This window comes from Myxocyprinus asiaticus, chromosome 2 (assembly GCF_019703515.2).
Source record: "Myxocyprinus asiaticus isolate MX2 ecotype Aquarium Trade chromosome 2, UBuf_Myxa_2, whole genome shotgun sequence".
Lineage (NCBI taxonomy): Eukaryota > Metazoa > Chordata > Actinopteri > Cypriniformes > Catostomidae > Myxocyprinus > Myxocyprinus asiaticus.
The window spans coordinates 24,512,889-24,537,965 of record NC_059345.1 but is presented as its reverse complement, the minus strand read 5'-3'; the positions used below and the strand labels follow the sequence as shown (position 1 = coordinate 24,537,965).

General features: G+C 37.9%; 2 protein-coding genes across 4 annotated transcripts; one reads left to right on the top strand and one right to left on the bottom strand.

Moving 5' to 3' along the window:
* Positions 1-8: 8 nt before the first annotated feature.
* Positions 9-722, bottom strand: msmp1 (microseminoprotein, prostate associated 1). The gene is made up of 3 exons (XM_051655187.1): positions 620-722; positions 356-464; positions 9-174 (listed from the first exon to the last, which is right to left on the bottom strand). Exons 1-3 carry the CDS (start codon positions 720-722, stop codon positions 9-11), a joined length of 378 nt encoding a protein of 125 aa, XP_051511147.1.
* A 4,737-nt stretch (positions 723-5,459) lies between these two features.
* pik3c3 (phosphatidylinositol 3-kinase, catalytic subunit type 3) lies at positions 5,460-24,799 on the top strand. 3 transcript variants are annotated; one of them, XM_051647234.1, is made up of 27 exons: positions 5,460-5,714; positions 5,845-5,909; positions 8,196-8,384; positions 8,607-8,750; positions 11,405-11,534; positions 12,747-12,773; positions 13,335-13,421; positions 13,583-13,678; positions 13,869-13,940; positions 15,573-15,677; positions 15,754-15,846; positions 15,934-16,119; positions 17,075-17,217; positions 17,427-17,493; positions 17,595-17,662; positions 17,916-18,021; positions 19,122-19,238; positions 19,417-19,548; positions 19,640-19,768; positions 19,946-20,015; positions 20,146-20,210; positions 21,762-21,846; positions 21,986-22,060; positions 22,151-22,319; positions 22,495-22,585; positions 23,913-24,038; positions 24,401-24,799. In XM_051647234.1, the coding sequence occupies exons 2-27, from the start codon at positions 5,845-5,847 to the stop codon at positions 24,413-24,415; spliced, it is 2,652 nt and encodes an 883-aa protein (XP_051503194.1). In that variant the 5' UTR covers positions 5,460-5,714; the 3' UTR covers positions 24,416-24,799. The 3 variants fall into 3 exon arrangements, with proteins under 3 accessions (XP_051503194.1, XP_051503185.1, XP_051503202.1); XM_051647225.1 differs by having other exon boundaries at positions 5,460-5,909; XM_051647242.1 differs by lacking the exon at positions 12,747-12,773 and having other exon boundaries at positions 5,461-5,909.
* Positions 24,800-25,077: the final 278 nt, after the last annotated feature.

Here is a 25,077-nt window from a genome sequence, read left to right as displayed (position 1 = left end):
CCTCATCGCTAACCTGCCAGCATGTTCATGGCTCCATGTATTGGGTCAATGTTGTTCTCTTCTCCAGGAATGCAGAGCAGACGAGGATCAGACGTCATCACCAGTGTGACCTGACAAGTCAGAGATTCAACTCGAACTTCACACCAGGGAGGGAAGTCCACAGGCCGATGGACACTGTAAATGAGCGATTTATATTGAATACATATTGGGGAAAAACAAAATCGAAGTAAACTACTTTCATTAGCTTCAGTTCTCAGTGGATCAAAATCATCATACTCTAAATTATCATTCATAAGATTGGTTTATACACATTATTTAAGTAAAAAGTGGAAACAAGATGTGTTACTGTTCTTACGTCTCGCAGCATCCCACTCCCACGGGGTGCAGGCAGGTGCACTGCACACAGCCCTGCTCCATCCAGCTCTCTCCCATAGAGTACTGCTTCCCTTCATACTCACACAGAGCTGTTAAGAGGGAATTTAGAGTATTTGTAATGTGGATCACTACATGTAGCTTCATAACTTCTATGATCAAGCATTCTGGAAGCCTCAAGAGTGATTGGTCCACAAGCGCACCTAATAATTAAAGCTATGAGAAGTGTGTACACATCTTGTCTCACCTTGAGAGTTGAAGTGACACTGCATTGGTGCTGCTGAACATGTCGTCCACACCAAAAAGCCCATGTAGATAATCATTCCACCACATCTTCGCATGGCATCCATGTCTCTTGTTCAGTAACCCTCTGAATCCCTCTCTTCACTTTTGCACCTCCATTTATTCCCCCCTTGCGCTGATGAGAACACGGTGAGGGGAGTGGTTTACCCCCTACCTGAGGTGTGTCTCTGGGGTGGGGGCAGGTTAGCTGAAGGGGGGTGTGTAAAGGAAAAAGCTGTGGCTTGGCACCACTTGTTCTTTCTTTCCAGTGATTGCCATTCTTCGCTCCACTGGGCATGACCTTGAAAAACTATAGAAATTCTGACACATCGTGGGATGACTAAGAGAGGTGGGGAAGAGTGTGAGAGGGAGAAAGAGAGAGAGCAAAGAGGTGAAGACAGGGCCGACCAGATCTGGACAACATGGATGGCTTGTTAAGGATGATCAGGCTTTTATCTGGTTTTCATTGTGTTACCATTAAAGTAACAGACAATACAACTGAAAATGGTCAACAGGTTGTCACTGAAACATTAATGGAAATGTGCTCCTGTTCTCATCATCACCAAGTGGTTACTAGGTGATCTTCGAACACACAAACACAGGCATCCACTAGGACTGTGGTCTTCAGGTTGCGGCGACCCTTGTCTGCATCTTTGGACTGAGATCATACTGATGATGTTATGGCTGTGTCTCCTGTTAGTGACCTCACATGGGCCTGGTCCAGCTGAAGATGTTCATGATGAGGTGGCTGTTCATAAAGACAGAATTGGACTTTTATTGCTTAACGGCTGCAGGTGTGAATGTGTTTATTACCAGAGGAGATGAAGATGTAATATTCTTAAACTGCTCTTTTGTTGTTAAGGAAGGATCCTAGATAGGTGTAGAGCACGAGGGATCTGGAGTTGACTTGATGCCGGGAAGGTAATGCTCTTTGAGCCAGAACCAAACATTACATACTCATTTGTACATTAGCTCATCTCTCGTCATCTTTGCTATCAAGATGGAAAAATGTGCGATAGAAGAAACAGCCGTTTTCCAAGGAGGCCCTGGGGCACCACAAAGTTCTGTTTGTAACATTTACTCCCTGTGTCACCCCACAGTAGTCTGAAAGGTGTTGAAAGCTCCTTCCTGTGTACTGCATGTGATACTACTGCTCTATTGCTCTGACTAGTGCCTTAGTTTGGACAAAGTGACTCACTCGCTGCTTCGGCCACGCACCTCATGTTCCCCTTTGCTTGAACGTTAGAACAAGTGTCACATTTAACCATTCCACATTTCCACCTCATAGGGCATGATTTGTGTCAAATTAGTGCTATATCATTTGCCAAAAGGCAATTGGGCAACAGTTCTCATGTTTTGGGTTGTCAATGATTCAGATACTTTTGTTAGAAACTAAAAGTGCTATCAAGAGAAAGTCTGTTAAATTTATAGCAAACCTTTATGTAAACTACATATACCTCTGTTTTTCAACCTTATGTACCCCCACAGCCTCATCTGTAGGACTCAAGTACCCCTTTATCGACAATTAAAATGTTTTCATTTTATATTATACTGCACTGTAAAAATTTAAAGATACTCAAGGCACCATTTGGGGTTCCTCGGCATGCCTCACGGGCGAAACCCCTCTGGAGATCTTCCAGACACCCTTTAAAGGAGCCTCAAATATTGTATCTATTCATGTATTCAAGGAACATAAATAAATATTTAAAGGGATAGTTCACCCAAAAATGAAAATTCCCTTATCATTTACTCACCCTCATGCCATCCCAGATGTGTACGACTTTCTTTCTTCTGCAGAACACAAATTAAGATTTTTAGAAGAATATTTAGAATATATAGAGTGGTGTGTGGCGTAGTGGGCTACAGTACATAACTGGTAATCTGCTGGTTCGATCCCCACAGCCATCACCATTGTGTCCTTGAGCAAGGCACTTAACTCCAGGTTGCTCCAGGGGGATTGTCCCTGTAATAAGTACACTGTAAGTCGCTTTGGATAAAAGCGTCTGCCAAATGCATAAATGTAAATGTAAATGTTTTTCAGCACTCTAGATCCTCGCAATGCAAGTGAATGGTGGCCAGAACTTTGAATCTCCAAAAATCCCATTACAGCAGCATAAACGTAATCCATAAAACTCCAATGGTTTAATATATGACTTCAGCAGAGATATGATAGGTGTGGGTGAGAAACAGATCAATATTTAAGTTATTTTATTACCAGAAATCTCCACTTTCACATTTTTCTTCTTTTGTTTTTTGGCAATTCGCAAAATGACTTCAATATTAGTCTGTTTCTCACCCTCACCTATCATATTACTGCTGAAGACGTGGATTATTTTTATGTGGCCTTTATGTGATTTTTGTAGATTCAAAGTTCTGGAAAGTCATACACATCTGGGATGGCATGAGGAAAAGTAAATTATTTGTGAATTTTAATTTTTGGGTGAATTGTCCCTTTAAGTGCCACAAAACCTTTCCCTTGAAGTTTCTAAAGAAACTGTTGACAGTCATTAAAGTTCTTTGGCGTTCTTGCAAGAATTAAGAGTAAGTTTCTCAAAGAGCTGAAACAGTGCATTGAGGTATATTGGTATATTGTCCTCTAGTGTGGCAGTTTAGTAACCCGAAAATGGTGTTTCAAGTATTTTACAATTTATAACAGTGTGGATATCATTTGTACTTAAACACTAATCTGTATAATTACCCTCTGGGATTATCCACCCAGGTAAGCATGGTTTTAATATTACAAGGTTTTCTTGAGACCTCACATACTGTATGTGCCTTTTTGTTCAAACTGATTTGAAGAAGCATCTTCAACAACGTTTCAGTTTTGATGGCAATTAATTTAAACTGTTCTAACCACTTTTGCTTGATAATATAAATGCTAAGATCCTTGCAGATAATAAAGACTGATTAGACCTGCAAATATCCAGCCAGTGATTATTGATCGGTCATGGGCAGCCCCTGAATCTTAGCCCTATCCAGTGGAAACCTTCATCACCCTAAAAGAGTGCAGCTGCCCTTTGGCTTCAACTCAAAGGAATGTGGCTGTAATCTTGGGAGCGTGGACGCGGAGCCTTCTCTGTGAGTGTTTGGAGCACATGAAGGGTGGCAATGAGCCTTAGCCTCTTTAACAGCTCTTTAATCCCAGGTGGAGCATATAAAGTACTGCGGTCCTGATCTGTTGTGGAGTCTGACTCATCACCATCAATTATATAACCACACTAATGTGCAAGGGGGACCAAAGGTTGCACTAAGGTTTAGAAGCAAGTTATCAGATGCCAAGCTGCCAGTGAATGTAAATTCAGTGCAAGAACAGTTTGTTTTTTCACAAACTTTATGTGAAGACAATGAGGTTTTTAGGAATTAAAACCTATTTTGGTGCCTGTGTACACAAACATACCAATAAAATTTTCATTGCAGATTTTTGGAGAACATCATGTTCAAGTTAGGCACCCCAAAGACAGATAGCAGTTGCGAATGACTTGTCCATCTGTTGTGAAGAATGGCTGACAAAGCTGCAAAATTGGCAGGTTTCATAGCAGATCTCAGTTTATTAAACCACCAACATATACAATGGAACATAAAAGTCTGAGACCACACAAAAAAATGGAAAATATATATTCTTTTCATTTAAATCTGGAAATAAATAGTACATTTTAGGTTTCTGAAACAAAGAAAAACTATGACAATAAATGGATCAGACAAAAGTTGCAAATGTTTTAGGTTGTGAAAAATATTGCATAGTGAGGATGTCTTCAAAAATAATGCCATAAATAGTTTTCATTTATCAGTTAACATCATACAAAGTCCAGTAAGCATAAAAAAGCTAAATCAATATTCGGTGTGACCACCTTTGCCTTCAAAACAGCACCAATTCTCCTAGAGACAGTTTTTCTTGGTTGTTGGCAAATAGGATGTTCCAAGCTTCATGGAGAATTTGCCACAGTTCTTCTATCTATTCAGGATGTTTCAATTTCTTCTGTCTCTTCATGTAATCCCAGACTGAGTGGGGCTCTGGGGGTTATGCCATCTGTTGCAGGGTTCCCTGTTCTTCTATTCTATTCTATTCTATTTGCAAAACGAATGTTTGGGAGTCTAAAATCTATATTTGCTATTGACACACTAAAGCTGAAGACATAAATAACCATCTTAAGACAAATGTTTTTGTGAAACATCTTAAGTGCCTAAAACTTTCGCACAGTACTGTATTTCTGATTCCGTACTATTTTTAGGCTATAAATTAAATGTGACAGATTTGTGACATTGACCATGTTAAATAATTTGTTCAAAACGTTTGAAGCACAAAAGATTCTCTTTGGAACGTTTTAAAATCTCTGATAAAATAAATCATCCGGTTTTGCACAAACTTGGACTCCAATCAAAAGAGGTTCAAACCAAAAAACAAATAATTTAATTTAATTTGATTAAGTCTTTATGATAATATTTATTAAATTAGTCAAATGCAAAATAGAAGAATTTTCACCAGTGGTCTAAGACTTTTAAACACCACTAAATTGTATTATATAATTCCTGTTGTTGCTTTTGCAAATGCAGCAATTTTGACTGCATCCAGTGAGTTGAGTTTCAGCAAATCAAGATTGTTCGCTGGTTTTCAGTTACTTACCTTAATTCTGTTTAAACTCTGCACATGATCAATGCAAATAATGTAATACATAGGTACAATTAATTGAACAAATTGAACCAATTCAGGAGGACTTTAAACGCCTCAAGAAATTTGTCCTCTTTTACTATCCGTTCTTTAACCAAACAGGAAGTCGCAGAGATTCTACAGACCAAAGCAGCCATTTCTGTTCCGATTAGGCTTTTATAATCGGAGCAGTGATCGAAAGAACTGGCATCGATTATTTATTCCTTATTATAATGTTTTCCTCTCCAAAAGCAGAAGCGATAATGGCCAGGCAGATGTACATTACAACTTTATTGTCTTAAATTAAGACGGCTAGTGTTATTGACAGGCCATACTGGCTATCCTGTATCAGGCGAAGTTATATCAGGAGTCTAAACTGTTGAGAAAAGCCAAATCTCCAACAGATCCATTGCAGGTTTTGATATCAGGCCCTGCAGGCTCTCTCCCACCACCTCACACATCTTCATTTTTCTTTCATGGTATTTTGATTTAATTCACTGTTTTTTTTTTTGTTGTTGTTTTTTTCTTAACGCCCATTACTGAAGATGGACACAGACAAGTTTAACTACGTGTATAGTTGCGATCTGGACATAAACGTCCAACTGAAAATGTAAGTATGCTTGAGGACCTTAGTCATTGTTTTGATTGCAGACTGTCAAACCAGCAGTGTCAAGAGTGATCGAGTAACAGCCCATGTGTGATTTTAATATGCCTTACACATTGCAGGCAGATGTCTGTTGATAAATCTACAGTATATCAAGGAATGTGTTTTTATTAAACTCATGTTTTCTGATCATATTGACAGGGATAAAAGTTACACATGTCCATATGTACGTATAATGATAAATAAATGTAAAGAAGAGGTTCCTTCATTCCAAACTATTTCATCGTTGTTTTTGCGATGTTTACCAAAGCGAGCATGGCAACACCGTGAGTCAGAAGAATAAAGTGTTAACATGGGTCCGGTGAGAGGTTTTAGAGCTGTGATCTGACTATTGACATAATTCTCCTTCCAAGTCTCTGTCCAACGCGTGTATCATAAATAAAGATCATAAATGATTCTCCCGACCCACGGCTGCACGAGCGCATAATGGAATCGGTTTAATTTCATTGCGTGTGTTGCATTACGTTATTAGGACAGTGCAATCCCAGAATGCCAGTAAACAATCTTGCGCAAGACATCATCATAGTTTAGCGACTGTAAAAGTCAAACTGCATGAAGAAGAGTTGTCACCCTATGAAGTACTTATAGATAAGGGCATTGTGTAAATAAGCTTGAATCTTAAAGGGATAGTTCACCCTAAAATTCTCTCATCATTTACTCACTCTCATGCCATCCCAGCTGTGTATGACTTTATTTCTTATGCAGAACACAAATTAAGATTTTTGGAAGAATATTTCAGCTCTGTAGGTCCTTATAATGCATGTGAATGGTGACCAAACTTTTGAAGCTCCAAAAAGCACATAAAGTCAGCATGAAAGCTATCCACATGACTCCAGTGGTTTAATTAATGTCTTCTTAAGCGATCCAATCAGTTGTGGGTGAGAACAGAACAAAATGTAACTCATTTTTCACTGTACATATTGCCATTGCTGTCCCTAGGCACAATCATGATTTCAAGCTCAATTACACTTTCTAGTGCTTGATGCATGCGCATAGCGCTAGATGGTGCTAGAAAGTGTAATTAAGCTTGAAATTATGATCACCAAGGGGACTGCTGATGCCAATATTTATAGTAAAAAGGTTATATTTTGGTTTTTTCTCACCCAAAACTGATTGGATTGCTTCAGAAGACATGAATTAAACCACTGGAGTCATGTGGATTACTTTCATGCTGCCTTTATGTGATTTTTGGAGCTGCAAAGGCCTGATCACCATTCACTTGCATTGTATGGACCTACAGAACTGAGATATTCTTCTAAAAATCTACATTTGTATTTTGCAGAAGTAAGAAAGTAATACACATCTGGGATGGCATGAAAGTGAGTAAATGATGAGAGAATTTTTATTTTTGGGTGAACTATTTCTATAAAAGTTTATAGACTAAACTACTTAAACATATAGATTTAATTCCACAGATTGGAATCAATGTACTGTACCTAACTATCAAAAAGATTTTATGAAAATAAAACAATAAAATTATGTTAATAATCTTGTGATAATTGTCTTTAATAAGTTCTAAATAATTTTTAGTTTAAAAGAAAACAGTTTGTCGATGTACTGTCCGATACTGATTGCAGACCAGCGCTCGTGAGTAACCTGCTGTAGTTATGGTTGTCTCCTCAGGTGATCACTACTTTTGTTTGCAAGCGACTGTTTTGCGCCAGGTAAAAATACGCACTCCTGTAAACTAGCTTTTGTGGTCACTGGTCACATTGTGGACAAAACTGTGATTATGTTTTTACAAAAAATAACATATAAGTTAATAATATAAACGTTGTTTTATTTTCAGTCTTTAGTTGGTTAGGTAACGATTAGAGATTAAATAGTTAGATTTGGGTTGCACAGGTTTGTAACCAGAAAATTGCCTATAGAAATTACTTTTTAAAAAGTTGACCACTCTGAAAGTAAATTCACACACTAAAGAATTGTAACCTTAGATTCATATCTACACCCATAATAAAAGTTAAGCTACTCTGTTAAAAATTTGAAATGATTTGATGTGACAATATTGCATTTTATCCAAGAAACAACAAACCCCAACCAAACTCATATCTGCTTGATGTGTGTTTGGCATTTAATTGATTACCTGTTTTTGACATTTAGCACAGTAGCATACCACGAAAGACATCTGCTCATTTAATGTCGGCTTAAAAACCAGACTGCTTGAGATTGTGTTGCTGTATCATCCTCAGAGACTAGAAATCGCATTTCCTGTTGTATTTGCTTTGGCAGAGGCAGTCTGGAGGGAAAAAGAGAGCAGAAGAGCTATAAAGCTCTGCTGGAGGACCCCATGCTGCGATTCTCAGGTCTCTATCAGGAGAGTTGTTCCGACCTCTATGTAACTTGTCAAGTATTTGCTGAGGGCAAGCCATTAGCTTTGCCAGTACGAACCTCCTACAAGGCCTTCAGCACTCGCTGGAAGTGAGTACATTTCACAACGGTCAAATCCTTTATGTCAGAGCAGGAAATCAATGTGCATGTAGAAATTTTACCATTATATCATTTTCACAGATACTTGTGTATATTTGTACAGTGAGTATATCATTGGATCACCTTCAGACTAAACATGTTGCATACTTCAGTTACTTCTTTTGTGAGTCATATTTGTTTTGTCACAACGTTCCTGTCATTTCTTCACTGTAGTTGGAATGAGTGGCTTAAGTTGCCAGTGAAGTACCCTGACCTGCCTCAGAGTGCCCAGGTAGCTCTCACTGTGTGGGATGTGTATGGACCCGGCCGTGCCACTCCTGTTGGAGGCACTACAGTGACCCTCTTTGGGAAATATGGGTATGGGTGTAATGGTTACAAGTAGAAGTAGACAAATATATCAGTTTAATGATTGTTTTTTTTTTTTGTTTTTTTGTTGGATTTTCCCCTTTTTCACCCAATTTGGAATGCCCAATTCCCAGTGCGCTTTTTAAGTCCTCGTGGTCGTGTAGTGATTCGCCTCAATCCGGGTGGCGGAGGATGAATCCCAGTTGCCTCCACGTCTGAGACCATCAACCCGCGCATCTTATCACGGAGACATAGCGTGTGTGGAGGCTTCACGCCATCCATCGCGGCATCTGCGCTCAACTCACCACGCGCCACACCGAGAACGAAACATTATAGCGACCACAAGGAGGTTACCCCATGTGACTCTACCCTCCCTAGCAACCGGGCCAATTTGGTTGCTTAGGAGACCTGGCTGGAGTCAGTCAGCACACCCTGGGATTCTAGCGAGCTAGCGAATTCCAGGGGTGGTAGCCAGCGTCTTTTACCACTGAGCTACCCAGGCCTCCTATCAGTTTAATGATTAATCTATGCCGTTAGTTACGTTTTGGAACTATCGGTTACCTGCAAAAATCTCTGCCGATAGTTGCCAATAGTTTTTTTTTTTTAATTCCTCATCAATAAACCTCATCTGGTAATATAAATATAGATATACAGTATACAAAACTCTTCATCTGGTGAATATATAGACTATAAAAATCTTAATTTGGTAAATATTTATTTATAAAGCATTGTAACGGAGCCAAGACAGCGGTGAATTTCAGGTCCCGCATTATGCACCAAATCGTAATTTTTCTGGTTATAATTGGGATTTTGGTTGGACAGTAAACTGCTTTTGGGATTTTATTCATTTTGGACTCTTGTAGCCTCAATGTTTGTGCCTTTCATAGTAAGAAAAGACTAAGAAATGTCTTATCATTCTACAATATAAATTGAAAAGAATACAAAATACAAAAAAACTCATCTGTTATCGGCTTTTTCCACCACCTTGGTTATCAGTATTGGCAAAATCCACTATCGGTCGACCTCTAGTTACAAGGTTGATTAAAAATAATAGAGCAGGGTGACTCTTATGAGATCAAATTGAACACTATTTATTTTATTAATACTTTAAAGGAATATTCTGGGTTTAATACAAGTAAAGCTAAATCAACAGCATGTGTGGCATAATGTTGATTTCGACTAGTATATCCCTTATATAAAAAGCAAAAATCTGAGTTACAGTAAGTCACTTACAAAGTAAGTGAATGGGGCCAATCCGTAAACGTTAAAATACTCACTGTTTCGGGGGCCTGGATAGCTCAGCGAGTATTGACGCTGACGACCACCCCTGTAGTCGCGAGTTAGAATCCAGGGTGTGCTGAGTGACTCCAGCCAGGTTTCATAAGCAACCAAATTGGCCCGGTTGCTAGGGAGGGTAGAGTCACATGGGCTAACCTCCTCGTCGTTGCTATAATGTTGTTCTCGCTCTCGGTGGGGCGTGTGGTGAGTTGTGCATGGATGCCACAGAGAATAGTGTGGGCCTCCACACGTGCTACGTCTCCACGGTAAAGCGCTCAACAAGCCACGTGATAAGATGCGCGGATTGATGGTCTCAGATGCGGAGGCAAATGAGATTGAGGCGAGTCAGTACGCCACCACGAGGATTTAGAGCGCATTGGGAATTGGACATTCCAAATTGGGGAGAAAAGGGGAGAAAAAAAATACTCACTGTTTCAAAAGTAGAGCCACAAAACATAAACAATATGTGTGTTAACATGATATTAGTGTGATAAAATTACTTACTAACCTTTTCTGTGTGAAGTTATATCCAATTTTACAACTTTGTTGCCATGATGAAGTAACACCGTAAACCCTAAAACAATGGGTTAAACGACTTTACTGCTCAAATAATACAAAAGTTGTAATGCAAGTGCTTTTATAAAATTAGAAGTATCACGTTTCTGCATTTTAAACCCTTCAAAAATTGGCCCCATTCACTTCCATTGTAAATACCTCACTATAACCTTAAAATATTGTTTTATTTTAAAGAAAAGGAGGGACAAGTCGAAGTAGTTTTTTGTGGTAATCAAGATTATGCCACAAATGCTGTTGATTGATCTTAACTTGAACACAGAATATTCCTTTAATAATACATTATTAATAATGTTCCTGGTCTTGTCATGCACGATTCATCCTCAGTATTCATAAAACAGTCGATGAGTAGTCAAATGCATTACATACACTGGACGCAGCTTTTGTCTTTGTAATCTTTCAGCTCTGACTCTAAAAGGACTTTCCATTTCGCTTGACGTCACCAAGGCCTATTATTTTTTAAACCCCTTCCATCCAGCCACAGGTCATATACTGTAGAGACCACACTTAGCAAGCCACGCAGGTCCATTCTGGTGTGAAACGGTCACATTTCACTATCAAACCAATTCCCGATGAAAAAAAATAATTTCTTTGTTGATGTTGAGTATCCTGTTTCACTCAGATAAATGTCACACTACGAAAGTAACATGGGTTGCGAATGCCATTTCATGTTGATTTGAAGTGAATTTAGGAAAATGTTATTAAGCTCAGAGAGACAAACTTGACACCTTTTTGATTTTTTTCTTACTTTTTTTCCCCTCCGCATCCTTCTCTGCCTCTCTCACTCGCTCTCTCTCACTCCCTCTGTCTTCCAGAATGTTTCGGCAGGGCATGCATGATCTAAAGGTGTGGCCGGGTGTGGAGGGTGATGGGACTGAGCCCACAAGTACACCGGGAAGGACCGGCAGCACTCTGGCAGAGGACCAGATGGGCCGCCTGGCCAAGGTCAGTTGAGGGGTGGAGAGTGGAGAAGAGAGAGGTGTACTGAAAGAAATATGCCTGTGGACAGTTACTGTACATGAGGGATCTGTTACATGACAAGTGGGTGGGATGGATTGATAGATTCATACATAGATGGACACGCTGTTTGTGTTTATAGAGTGTGCGCGTGAGTGTGTGCGTGTGAGTGTGTGAGTGAATGTGTGTGTGAGTTTGTAAGTGAGTGCGAGTTTGTGTGCGAGTGTGAGAGTGAGTGTGAGTTTGAGTGTGTCAGAGTTTGAGAGTGTGAGAGAGAGTATGTTTGAGTGTGTGTGTGTGTGTATGTGTGTGTGTGTGTTTGAGAGTGTGAGAGTTTGAGGGTGTGTGACAGTGTGTGAGAGAGAGTGTGTGTGTGTGTGTGTGTGTGTGTGTGTGTGTGTGTGTGATTGTGAGTGTGTGTGTGAGAGTTTCAGTGTGTGAGAGTTTGGGAGTGTGAGAGAGTGTGAGTTTGTGTGTGTGTTTGTGTGAGTACACATGAGAGAGAGAGAGAGAGTGTGTGATCTTGTGTGTGTGTGTGTGAGTGTGTGATTGATTTTGTGTGATTGTGTGTGAGTGTGAGATTGTGTGTGTGAGTGTGTGTGAGTGTGTGTGAGTGTGTGTGAGTGTGTGTGAGTGTGAGTGAGTGAGTGAGTGAGTGAGTGAGTGAGTGAGTGAGTGAGTGTGTGTGAGTGTGTGTGTGTGTGTGTGTGTGTGTGAGAGAGAGAGAGAGAGAGAGAGAGAGTGTGTGAGCATAAGCATGTGCGAGTGAGTGTGAGTGTGTGTGTGTGGTTTGCGAGGATATTTTTTTAGGTTACAAACTGGTAATTACAAGGGTATTATGCTATAAATGTGGTATAAACATTTCTAGTGTCCCCATAATTCAAATCACTTAAAAAAAACATACTAAAATATGTTTTATTGAAAATGTAAAAATGCAGAACGTTTTTTGAGTGTTAGGTTTAGGGTTAGGGGATAGAATCTATAGTTCGTACAGTATTAAAATAATGATGTCAATGGAGAGTCCTCATAAGGATAGCCGCACTAACATGTGAGTGTGTGAGCATATGCAAGTGTGTGCGAGTGAGTGTGTGCGAGTGAGTGTGTGCGAGTGAGTGTGTGAGAGTGTGTGTGTGTGTGTGTGTGTGTGTGTGTGTGTGTGTTTTGTAAAAGTACTTTTTTTTTAACTGCCCTCTGTTCCAGGGCCCAGACCTGGAGATACTTAGTGACGTGAGTATGAGAGAAAACAGGACAGGAATGCTGAATGTGGCTGTGTGTGTATGTCTTATATATATATATCTGGGAAAGGTGTAGAACAGGTTACAAATGTAGCTTTTGTTTTATTTGATGCATTTATCACAAATAGGATAATTTTTTTTCTTTTCTGTGTATGTTAGTCTTTGAAGCACTCAAGTGGATACTGCTTGCATTCACCATTTTAAAAAGCATCTTTTAAAAGTGTATTTATGGCACTTTGAATACATTTGAATAATGATGATTCTCATGGATTGGTTTGGCCTTGGACTCTTGATGGGCTTCAGTTGAGATGTGTTATTGTACTAACTATAACTAACTGTTTGTTTAGAAAGGGCTGAGTCACCTTGGTGTGCTACTACTTCATGTACCCACTGACTGGCATTTGGCTAATGAGTGTTTTTGTGTGCAAGGCTTTTGATGGCTGACACACAGCAGTGTTATGTTTGGCTAATGGTTTGTGCACACAGTGTTCTTAGTGTTGATTTTCCTTCTTAAGACTTCCTCCCTCTTTCTTTGCCTTTTTCTCTCTCTCAGCTGACAAAAGCTCATCGTCAGGGTCACATGGTTAAAGTAGACTGGCTGGATCGCTTGACCTTCAGAGAGATTGAGATGATCAATGAGGTGAGTAGGTTTGGGGTAAAAAGGGCAGTCACTTGAATTCATTGGGCCCAGAAAAAAAAAAAAAAAAAAAAGATGAGTAGAGTCATTAAAGTACCCAAAATGAAATTCAACAATCATGTGAAATTAAGATGATATCTAAAGCTTGTGTGTTTTCTCTCCAGAGTGAGAAACGTAGCTCTAATTTTATGTACCTTATGGTGGAATTCCCCCGTGTCAAAAGTGCTGAACGAGAATACAGCATTGTCTATTATGAAAAGGTACATCCACTTCAGCTGATATTAAACACTCTATTTGGTTTAAAATTTGCTTAGTAATAACTGATATCATTTTTAAATCAGTGATGGGTCAAATTATTTTGAAAAGCACTGTGGCTCACTGGTTAAAATCTTCAGCTGGCAATCAGTGACCAGTTGAAGTTCAATGCTTTATGTCTCATTCTCTTTTCAGGATGCTGATGATTCCTCCCCTTTGCCAACCAGTTCAGACATTGTAAAAGTTCCCGACCCTCAGATGTGCATGGTGAGCTGACACAAAGAATGTACTATAGAAATAGATTTGAGAATATGTCATGTCATATCTCTCAGCCTATGCACTAATTTTGATGAAATAAGCCAGGTTTCCATCAACATATTTTATGCAAATTTTGAGATGTATTTTGTATTTTTCTTATTTGACATATAGTTTAAATAAGGTGGATCTGGAAAACTGCTTTTGTTCTGTTCCCAATCATATCAACCGTATAAAATGACGTGTTGATATGACAAAGCAATCAAAAGTTATAGCATTGCAAAAATAATTTATCATTGTGTCCAAAAATGTCTCCATGTGTCAAAAAGCCTCTCCAAACAAATAAAACATAATAATTGTACAAAAAAAACTGTTACACATGCAAACTCAACAATGACTAAAGGTATGCATAGCATGGAGACATGATTTTAATAATGAGATTTCACAGAATGAGTGTCTTTTGACTCTGAGTATGCATCGAGTTTGTTATTTACATGGCGCCATCTTCTGGTGGCCATATGTAACATTATGCTTTGTGTGGATTATCTAATGAACTGTGCATCCGATTACATTGTGTGTGAGCTCGTTTAAAAGATAATAACCTCCTCTAAATAATGATATGTGATATTGTATGTTCTGTTTATTTTTCGTGATGTTATAAGCGAAAGCGTGGCATACAAGCAACACCAACATAATTGTCAAAGAAATAGACTTACCTATTACTTGCTATGTCTTTGTCTGTGAGTAAAAAAAATAGGCTGGTTGTATTCTACTATTTGAGAGCTTTCCAACAACATATGGCATATATGATGAGTTTGATGTTTTTACTGATTGCAATAATATGTACAGTGCAGTTATTTTTTTAAATAGAAAAATTAGCTCGGTTGCTAGGGAGGGTAGAGTCACATGGGATAACCTCCTTGTGGTCACGATTAGTGGTTCTCGCTCTCAATGGGGCACTTGGTAAGTTGTGCGTGGATCGCAGAGCGTAGCATGAGCCTCCACATGCTGTGAGTCTCCACAGTGTCATGCACAGCGAGCCACATGATAAGATGCGTGGATTGACTGTCTCAGAAGCGGAGGCAACTGAGACTTGTCCTCCGCCACCCGGATTGAGGTGAGTAACAGCGCCACCACGAGGACCTACTAAGTAGTGGGAAATGGGCATGCCAAAATTGGGGAGAAAAGGGGATTAAAAATAAATAAATAAAAAAAAGTAATGTGAATTTGCCTCAACAAGCCATGTGAATACATAATTTGCTCAGAGAATATCATCAATATTATTGCATAGTATCGCAAATGCTGCTCTGGTTATTCTGAAATGCTGGACACAAAGCCTGTCATCTAAATGATTGGCTACTATTACCTCCCAGAACTGTCTGACATGATTTTGCTCCCAGACATAAATCATCTGCCATTGACTGCTAGCAAACATGAAGTTCATCAGAATGTTTTGTCTGCGTGCTCTAAACTAGAGTAATTCATTACATTTAAAAAACAGTGGCTTCAACTTCCATTTCTATTTTGTGCCAATTTTATCCCAGAAGTAGTAATTTTGTTCTCTGAAACGCATGGGATGGAAGCACTGCTTTATTTCTTTCTCCTTGTGTGTGTTTGTGTAAATATGTGTTTCTTCTATTGCAGGAGAACCTTGTAGAGAGTAAACATCATAAACTGGCTCGTAGTTTACGGAGCGGACCATCCGACCACGATCTCAAACCTAATGCAGCCACAAGAGATCAGCTTAATGTTAGTGATAAAAAGTATACATGTTGAGATGTCATCAGAGGTGTTTTTGTGTGTTAACTCTGTTTATCTGTCATAGATCATTGTGAGCTACCCTCCCACCAAGCAGCTGAGCTCTGAGGAGCAGGATCTTGTGTGGAAGTTTAGATATTACCTCACCACACAGGAGAAGGTAGGGAATCACACACGCATACTAAACACAGTCTTGTTAAGCTTAAACTGTGTCCAAGGAAGTATCTCATTGTGGGTCTGTTTGTAGGCCTTGACTAAGTTCCTGAAGTGTGTGAACTGGGATCTGCCTCAGGAGGCCAAACAGGCCCTGGAGCTCCTGGGAAAGTGGCGGCCAATGGATGTGGAGGATTCCCTGGAGCTGCTGTCCTCACAGTTCACCAACCCCACAGTTAGACGCTATGCTGTTGCAAGACTGGAGCAGGCTGATGATGAGGTCTGTGTGTACTTTAGTCACTTTACCAATGGTGCAGTCATGCATTTCAAATCTTGCTGTGCATCACATCATTGTATAATAAACAGTGTTAAATTGCTAAAAATGTTTAATGAAAATTCTGTCATCATTTACTCACCCTCATGTTGTTCATAACCTGAATGACTTACTTTCTTCTGTGAAACAGAAGGCAATTCTATGTTAGTCTCAGTCACCATTCACTTTCATCTTTTTTCAATACAGTGGGTGCGTCTCAATCAGCTCCTTAGTTCAGTTGTCAGGCCACTGATCAGTGTCGGCCACTCACACCTATCATATTACTTCTGATGATATGGAGTTAACCACTGGAGTCTTATGGATAACTTTCATGCTGCCTTTATGTACATTTTGGAGCATTTTGGAGCTTTAAAATTTTGGTACCCATTCACTTGCTTTGTGAAGACCTACAGAGCTGAAATATTCTTTTAAAAATCTTTGTTTGTGTTCAGCAGAAGAAAGAAAGTCATACACATCTGGGATGGCATGAGGGTGAGTAAATGTTGAGAGAACTGTCCAATTAAGTCATAAGTAACCCAATGTTCAGTAGACGAACGCCTTTGCCAGTGCAATAATTTGTTTTCACTTTATACTGACTCACAACATCGGAAGCTAAGGAGCTGATTAAGACACATCCACTGAAAGCGAATGGTGACTGAGGCTAGCATTCTCATTTTGTGTTCCATATGGAACAACATGAGGGTGTGAATGATGACAGCATTTAAATTTTTGGGTGAACTATCCCTTTAATTACATCTTTACAAGTATGTACTGTATATAATAAACACTTTTATGATATTACACATTGTATGCTTAAAATAAAAGTTTCTAAATCACAGGAAAACTCCCCTTGCATACACACCAACCGCACTCTCTCTCTCTCTCTCTCTCTCTCTCTCTCTCTCTCTTATATTCCCTCTAGGATCTGTTAATGTATTTGCTCCAGCTGGTGCAGGCATTGAAATATGAGAACTTCAGTGATATCCAGGGTGGTTTGGAGCCTGCCAGTAAGAGAGATAGTCAGAGCAGTCTTGTAGAGAGCTCAACATTAGGAGATCTGGACAGGTCAGCTGCAACCTCAATGTGTCATTTCCTGTAATATTTCCTGAAATAGAATCCTCTCCCCAAATGTATTTATATGCTACATTACATAAATATCCCAGACTGAAAATATGTTTCAAAGTTTGCATGTACAATTTCCAAAGATGCTCTTGAGTTCTTATAATTCTGGAAAACTAATAAATTAGGAGTGTATCACTTATTTATTTTTTCAGTTCTCAGATCGCAGTGACGGCCAGCACACAGAAAAGCAAAGAGGGAACAGATGGTGAAAATCTAGAGGTAAGTATTAAAAAAAAAAGTTCATAAAAATAAATAGTGTATATGGAGATTATGGCCTGTGGATGTACAGTATGTAACAATGTGTACTATCTGTCTCACAGCAAGATCTGTGTACCTTTCTAATATCACGTGCCTGCAAGAACTCTACACTGGCAAACTATTTATACTGGTGAGTAACCCTTGTGTTCAATCCTTCATCCAGAAGTACAGAAATGGCACAAGTCTGCTCATCCCCTTATTATCTTTGTATACTTTGTTCACACCACAGTGGACTACTGATCACTGATGGTAGTTCTGTTCTTTCAAGACTATAAACATCTTGCCAGTCACACTGACTCCATATTTAGGCTTTAAAACTAAGAAATGTTTGTGAAATGTGTGTAATTTGTTCATTTATTTCATGTGATCTTCTCTCCCTGCAGGTATGTTATTGTAGAGTGTGAAGATCAGGACACTCAGCAGAGAGACCCAAAGACTCATGACATGTATCTCAATGTAATGAGGAGGTTCAGTCAGGCTCTGCTCAAGGTACCTGCACTCTCTGAACCCACACTAAAGACACATTAAAGGGATAGTTCACCCAAAAATGAAAATTCTCTTATTTACTCACCCTCATGCCATCCCAGATGTGTATGACTTTCTTTCTTCTGCAGAACACAAAGAATATCTCAGCTTTGTAGTTCCTTACAATGCAAGTGAATGGTGGCCAGAACTTTGAAGCTCAAAAACGCACATAAATGCAGCGTATAAGTAATCCGTTCTACTCCAGGTGGCGATATGCACTAAGAATGCAGACTGCCAAAAACAAAAGACGATTGTGAAAGTGAAGTTGGAGATTGATAGTAAAAAACGACTTAAATATTGATCTGTTTCTAACCCACACTTAACATATTGCTTCTGAAGACATGGATTTAAACACTGGAGTCATATGGATTACTTTTATGCTGCCTTTATATGCTTTTTTGAGCTTGAAAGTTTCAGTATACATTCACTTGCATTGTATGGACCTACAGAGCTGAGATATTATTTTAAAAATCTTTATTTGAGTTCAGCAGAAGAAAGAAAGTCATACACATCTGGGATAGCATGAGACTGAGTAAATGAGGAGAGAATTTTCATTTTTGGGTGAACTATCCCTTTAATTCATGTGACAGCATACAAAAAAAACAGAATTTATTTTCTCTTTCAAAATACATTAAAAATACATATATTTATTTTCATGATTATAAACATTTAAATGCACTATGCATAATCCCAGCATTCCCATGGTCATGTAAAACCTGGAAATATCAGTGAATTTTAAAACTGATTTCCGAGAATGGAATCGTAAACTATTAAAATGTTGTGGAAATTTCTATTGTGAATATACATTTTTTGTTTTGTTTTTTAACTTTTATTTCATGTTCAGCTCTTAAATATTTGATCAGTTATGTTAAATTGTTCTTTGTGAGTGTTACAAATCCTCCAGTAATCAAAAATAACTGGAAAAATCATGGAAATTCATTGGTGAAAAAGTGTGGGAATCCTGGACGAAAATGTGGTTAAATGCAGCGGAGTACAAAATAACAAATTATTGATAGTGTAAATAGAGGATATTTTTCCAAAATATCTTATATGTGTTTCTTCAGGGCGACAAGAGTGTGAGAGTGATGCGCTCCCTGCTGGCCTCTCAGCAGACGTTTGTAGACAGACTAGTGCAGCTGATGAAGGCCGTTCAGAGAGAGAGCGGAAACCGCAAGAAAAAGGTATTAAACATTATATAACGCTGATAATGGTAATGACAACACATCATCATAATTCTGAGGAGACTACAATTGAAAATATTAAATATAATTAATATTATTAACTATTGTAGATGTTTATTGGTCACAAAACCATGTGCTATCTGAAGACACATATGATGTGTGATCATCTCTCTATCAGACGGAGCGGTTACAAAGTCTGTTGGCTGATAATGAGAAGGTGAATCTGTCAGAAATCGAACCCATCCCTCTCCCTCTGGAGCCTCAGATCCGCATCAAAGGCATCATACCTGAGACTGCCACGCTCTTTAAGGTATTGTGAATCCATCTCTCCATTCATGCATTCTATTGTGCACATAGTGTCAGTCGTAGTAATTTATCTATTGATGTTTTTTCTCTCTCAGAGTGCTCTTATGCCAGCAAAGCTCATCTTTAAGACAGAGGATGGAGAGCAGTATCCTGTGATCTTCAAACATGGAGATGACCTGAGACAGGACCAGCTCATCCTGCAGATTATTTCACTCATGGACAAGGTCTGAAGAACTCATTACATTTTGTAAATTAATATAGGTTAACTCTAAACTTTACACTTCCCCTAAAAGAAAACTTTTAGCATTTTTAGAATATGTATTTTTTTAAATATTTTTTTATTTGCTTTTGTTATTAAATGTTTTTCCAATGGATTTTCTTAATGTATATATCTTCAACAGCTGCTGAGGAAAGAGAATCTGGACCTGAAACTGACCCCCTACAAAGTTCTGGCAACCAGCACCAAACACGGTCAGTGCAGCTTCACTTAATGTATGCAGAGCAAAACCAAAAGCCAATCTCTGTCTGTTGTACTACTGAAGTGAGAGTCTCATTTCACTCACTTGAAGCATTGGATGTATACTCTATGTTTTGTCTACAGGTTTCATGCAGTTTGTGCAGTCAGTGCCTGTGGCAGAAGTTTTGGCCACGGAAGGAAATATTCAGGTAATATTCAATGTACATTTGTTATCACATTTAATCACAGTTCTTTTATAGAAATCTGTTTGAATTGTCACAATGTATTTTTTTTTCCTGTTTTTTTTTTTTTTTTTTTTTGCCTTAAAGCTGAAGTATGTTACTTTTATAGTGTTACTTTCTCTTATCCCAGCTTAATATGTAGAGACAACCATAAACCATTCATAGGTTAATTGTCTCAAAAACTGTACACACTGTTTATGTTTTGCACTATGAAAATTGCTCTGTTGGTTTTGAGTGACCCGCTTAAACCGCACCAACAGTGATACTAGTGGCGTGAGTTGGGGGCGGGGCTACCTCTTTGTTTGACCAATAGCAGATGGCGGGCGTATTCTGAAAGCTGTTTTGAAAACATTGTTTATTTTTGCAATTATGTTTGGTGGCGCTAGTGGCACAGAAATTACATCAGCTTTAATGTATATCTAAGACTGATGTTGTGTTGCGCAAACAGAGTGTATATAATTACTTGATGCATATTCTAAATATTTTTGGTAATCATAATGAATAAAACACTTATTTATAGACACGCTAAAGAGTTTCTTTTATATTTAGTGGTAACACTTTGCAATAAAGTTTTATTTGTTAACAAAGTATCATGAAATAAGAATGAACAATGTTTTTTAATAGCATTTATAATGTGTCATTGTTAATGTTACTTTATAAAAATGCAATTGATAATTTTAATTCATAATGCTTTAATATTAATATACTGTATATTAAATAACTTTTAATAAAAATATATTCATTAGTTTGTTAAAATTAACATTTAAAGGAATAGTTCACTTAAAAATTATAATTCTCTCATCATTTACTCACCCTTATGTCTTCTCAAATAGAACAGAAACAAAGATTTTTGAAGGATATTTGATGTTTATATCCATACAATGCAAGTCAATGGGGACCAAAACTTTCAAGCTTCAAAAAGAACATAAAAGCAGCATAAAAGTTAACCCATATGATTTAAGTGGTTTAATCTAGTGGTTTAATTACACTTCGCATCTGACAAATGGAGGAATTGTAATTGAGCTTCAAATCATGATTGTGCCAAGGAGACTGCAGATGTCAAGATTTATAGTGAAAAAGGAGTTACATTTTGATCTGTTTCTCACCCAAAACTGATCGTAATGCTTCAGAAGACATGGATTAAACCACTGAAGTCATATGGGTTACCTTTATGCTGCATTTATGTCCTTTTTGAAGCTTGAAAGTTGTGTTCCCCATTGACCTGCATTGTACAGATACTGTATAGACATCATATATCCAAAAAATCTAAAATCTTTGTTTGTGTTCCGAAGAAGAAAGACATACGAGTTTGAATGATGAGCGAAATATAATTTTTGTTTGAACTTTTACTTTAACCAAGAATAATATGTGTTCATGTTAAGTAAGGTAGTTGACTAATGTTAACCAATACAACCTTATTGTAAAATGTTACCTTTTTGAAAAAAAAAAATAAAATAAAAATAATTGATCACAAAGTCAGTAACTTGTATATTCCTCTTAAATGATATTTCTTTGCAGAGTTTCTTTCGGAAACATGCTCCAAATGATAAGGGGCCATACGGCATCAGCTCTGAAGTCATGGACACATATGTTAAAAGCTGTGGTGAGACTCATTGTATATGTTTTATTATCCATCAGTACAGTAATCTTGATTTAATTCTGCATGTACTAAATCATGATTTACTTTAAATTCATTTGAAATTATAATCTAAACTTTCATGTTTGTGTCTTTGTGTATTCAGCGGGCTACTGTGTCATCACCTACATTCTAGGGGTGGGAGATAGACATCTAGACAACTTACTGCTCACAAAGACTGGTACCTTCTGTGACAGATCACACTTTTTAATGACTTGTATGCATTGAAAAAAACTGATCAGGTGTGCTGATCTGTGTCTCTGGCTTGTAGGGAAACTGTTTCATATAGATTTTGGATATATTTTGGGTCGGGACCCTAAACCCCTGCCTCCCCCCATGAAACTGAGCAAAGAGATGGTGGAGGGGATGGGGGGCATGCAGAGCGAGCAATACCAAGAGTTCAGGAAACAATGCTACACTGCATTCCTGCACTTGCGCAGGTGAGTTTCTCAAACCCACATCAGATATTTTCTCATGACTCATTTTTAGCAAAAAACAAATCAAAGACCTACTTCTTTCAGTGACTTTCTTAGGTTTAGTATGTCAGCAAGCTGACTCACAGAGTTTCTTGAAATCATGGAAATGCTTAACCTACTTTTATTTTTGTATATGCAGATACTCAAACCTCATTCTGAATCTCTTTTCTCTGATGGTGGATGTTAATATTCCAGACATTGCACTAGAGCCCGACAAAACTGTAAAAAAGGTTTGTGTGTGGGGGGACGGGGGTGTCCTCACTGTTTAGCTTCAAAACTTCACAGGTAGAATTGTTTTTTATTTATTTATTTATTTATTTTTTTTTTTTTTATGCCATTCCAGCTTCTCTTGCTATTTTCATGTCAAAATCCAGGTTAAAATATAAAAACTGGTAAAACAACTAATAACCTATATAAGATGCTTAAAGGAATATTCTGGGTTCAATACAAATTAAGCTCAATCGACAGCATTTGTGGCATAATATTGATTACAAAACAATAAAATTTTGGCTTGCCCCTCTTTTTCTTTAAAAAAAAGCAAAAAATAATACTTTTATTGTCCGATACCTCAGAAATTTGCTTTGCGTCGAGATTACAGTCACCATCATCCAAACATACACTAACTAGATCAACATACAGTACAGGATATTAGTATGACGTATCATCAACTTATGCAAGTCACATAAAAGAAATTTCTCAGTTTCACAGAACAAAACCTTTTAATCCAATGGACATCGGAATGAAAATAAAAAGCAAAGTTCCAGTGAGGCACTTACAATGGAAGTGAATGGGGCCAATATGCAAACCTTAAAATACTCATTGTTTTAAAAGTATAGCCACAAGACGTACACAGTATGTGTGTTAACATGATTTTAGTTTGATAAAATCGCTAACTAACCTTTTCTGTGCAAAGTTATTGCCAATTTTACCACTTCATTTGCCATGATGGTGTAATGTCAACAAACCCTAAAACCATAAGAGGACTGTAAAAATGACAATTTAAACAAATGTACAGCTCAACTAATACATGAGTTTTAACAGAAGAATTAATGTAAGTGCTTTTATAAAATTATACGCTTCACATTTCTGCCTTTTAAACCCTCCAAAAATTGGCCCCATTCACTTCCATTGTAAGTGCCCCACTGTGACCTTGATTTTTGCTTTTTTAAAGAAAAGGACGGATGAGTCAAAATAATTTTTGGTAGTAATCATCATTGTCACAAGTGCTGTCGATTGAGCTTAACTTGTATTGATCACGGAATATTCAATATATTTAATATTTAATAAAACTCTAAAACTGATTCTGGACTTACTAAAAACCGTTTCAAGGGTGTCAGCAGGATAAAACACATTTCGCAGAGTACTATAAATTCCACAGTCCAATAAAAATTATGTTTTACAGACATAATTTTAAGGGGCTCTGGCATGAGGTACAAATGGGGACTGGAGAGGGTGGGGGAGGGGTCTTTGCCGGAAACAAAATGGGAATAAACTAGGCAATCAAATCATGTAGACCAGTAGATTTTAACCTGTACATTGTTTTCCCGCCCACTGCAGGTTCAGGACAAGTTCCGATTGGACCTCTCAGACGAGGAGGCGGTGCATTATATGCAGAGTCTGATTGATGAAAGTGTAGGGGCATTGTTTGCTGCAGTGGTTGAGCAGATACACAAATTTGCACAGGTATGTACAGTATGTGTATATATGGCCCACTTTTTAGTGGTTGACCGATATGTATTGTTTTTTTCTATATCTAAAAACTGGATAGCTATAACACCATTATAAAATACAGTTGCATGATGGCAAAGAGACATACACAAATGCTGACATTGCAATAGTATTTAACACAATAGTAACAGAAAAACTCTGAAAAATATATAAAAGCAGAAAATGTACATTATCCATTGGCAAGGCAGTCGCTAGATTTTGGAACTGACATAAAAGAAAGCGAACACTCCTGTTAATCGGCCAAGGAGTATCAGTCTATCAATTGGCATAGCTGATATGTTGGTCTATCACTTACACTGTGTATTTAAAATCTACAGTATTGGCGCAGATGAAGTGATGTCATGGAGGCTGCTTCTCATATAATCAGATGGACAGCAAAAACAACTGAATGACAGAAGAGAAATGGATTTGTGCCAAGGCCACACTATAGTGACATCATGTTTTCACTATGAAGTGTTCATGCACAAGGTCTGGACTTTACTGAATATCTTTGTATATATAATATAAAAGTGTAATAAATTAACTGTTATTATGTAAAGAAAAAGACTGCCAAATAAAGATTCAGACTTAAGCATTTCTCTGTTAATTGGTCAGCATTCATTTTGGATTTCCTTCATAGTGCCATTAAAGCATGTAGTAAAGTTTTTATTAGGTCAATACAATAGGAAAGTTAAAATCATGAAAATGAATCATCCATTAAATACACGTGTAAAGCCTTTGAGTGGTCTCTATTTGTTAGGGGGGAAAACATGCTGTTTTCTGGTTATGAGTGGTACTGATGAATATGGTTCCTGGTTTCACTGAATGAGGTTCTGTTCTCAGTTCCTTTTATGCAGAGTGATTCAGCTAGTGGGTCACACCTTCCTTCGAGGACTATTCACACACAAACCTTATAGAAATGTACCTATCCCTTGATATTAAACTAGTTATTCAAAGTTTAAACTGTTTTTTGGTATGAAAAAAATATATATATTTGGGCCATAAAGTTTTGTAC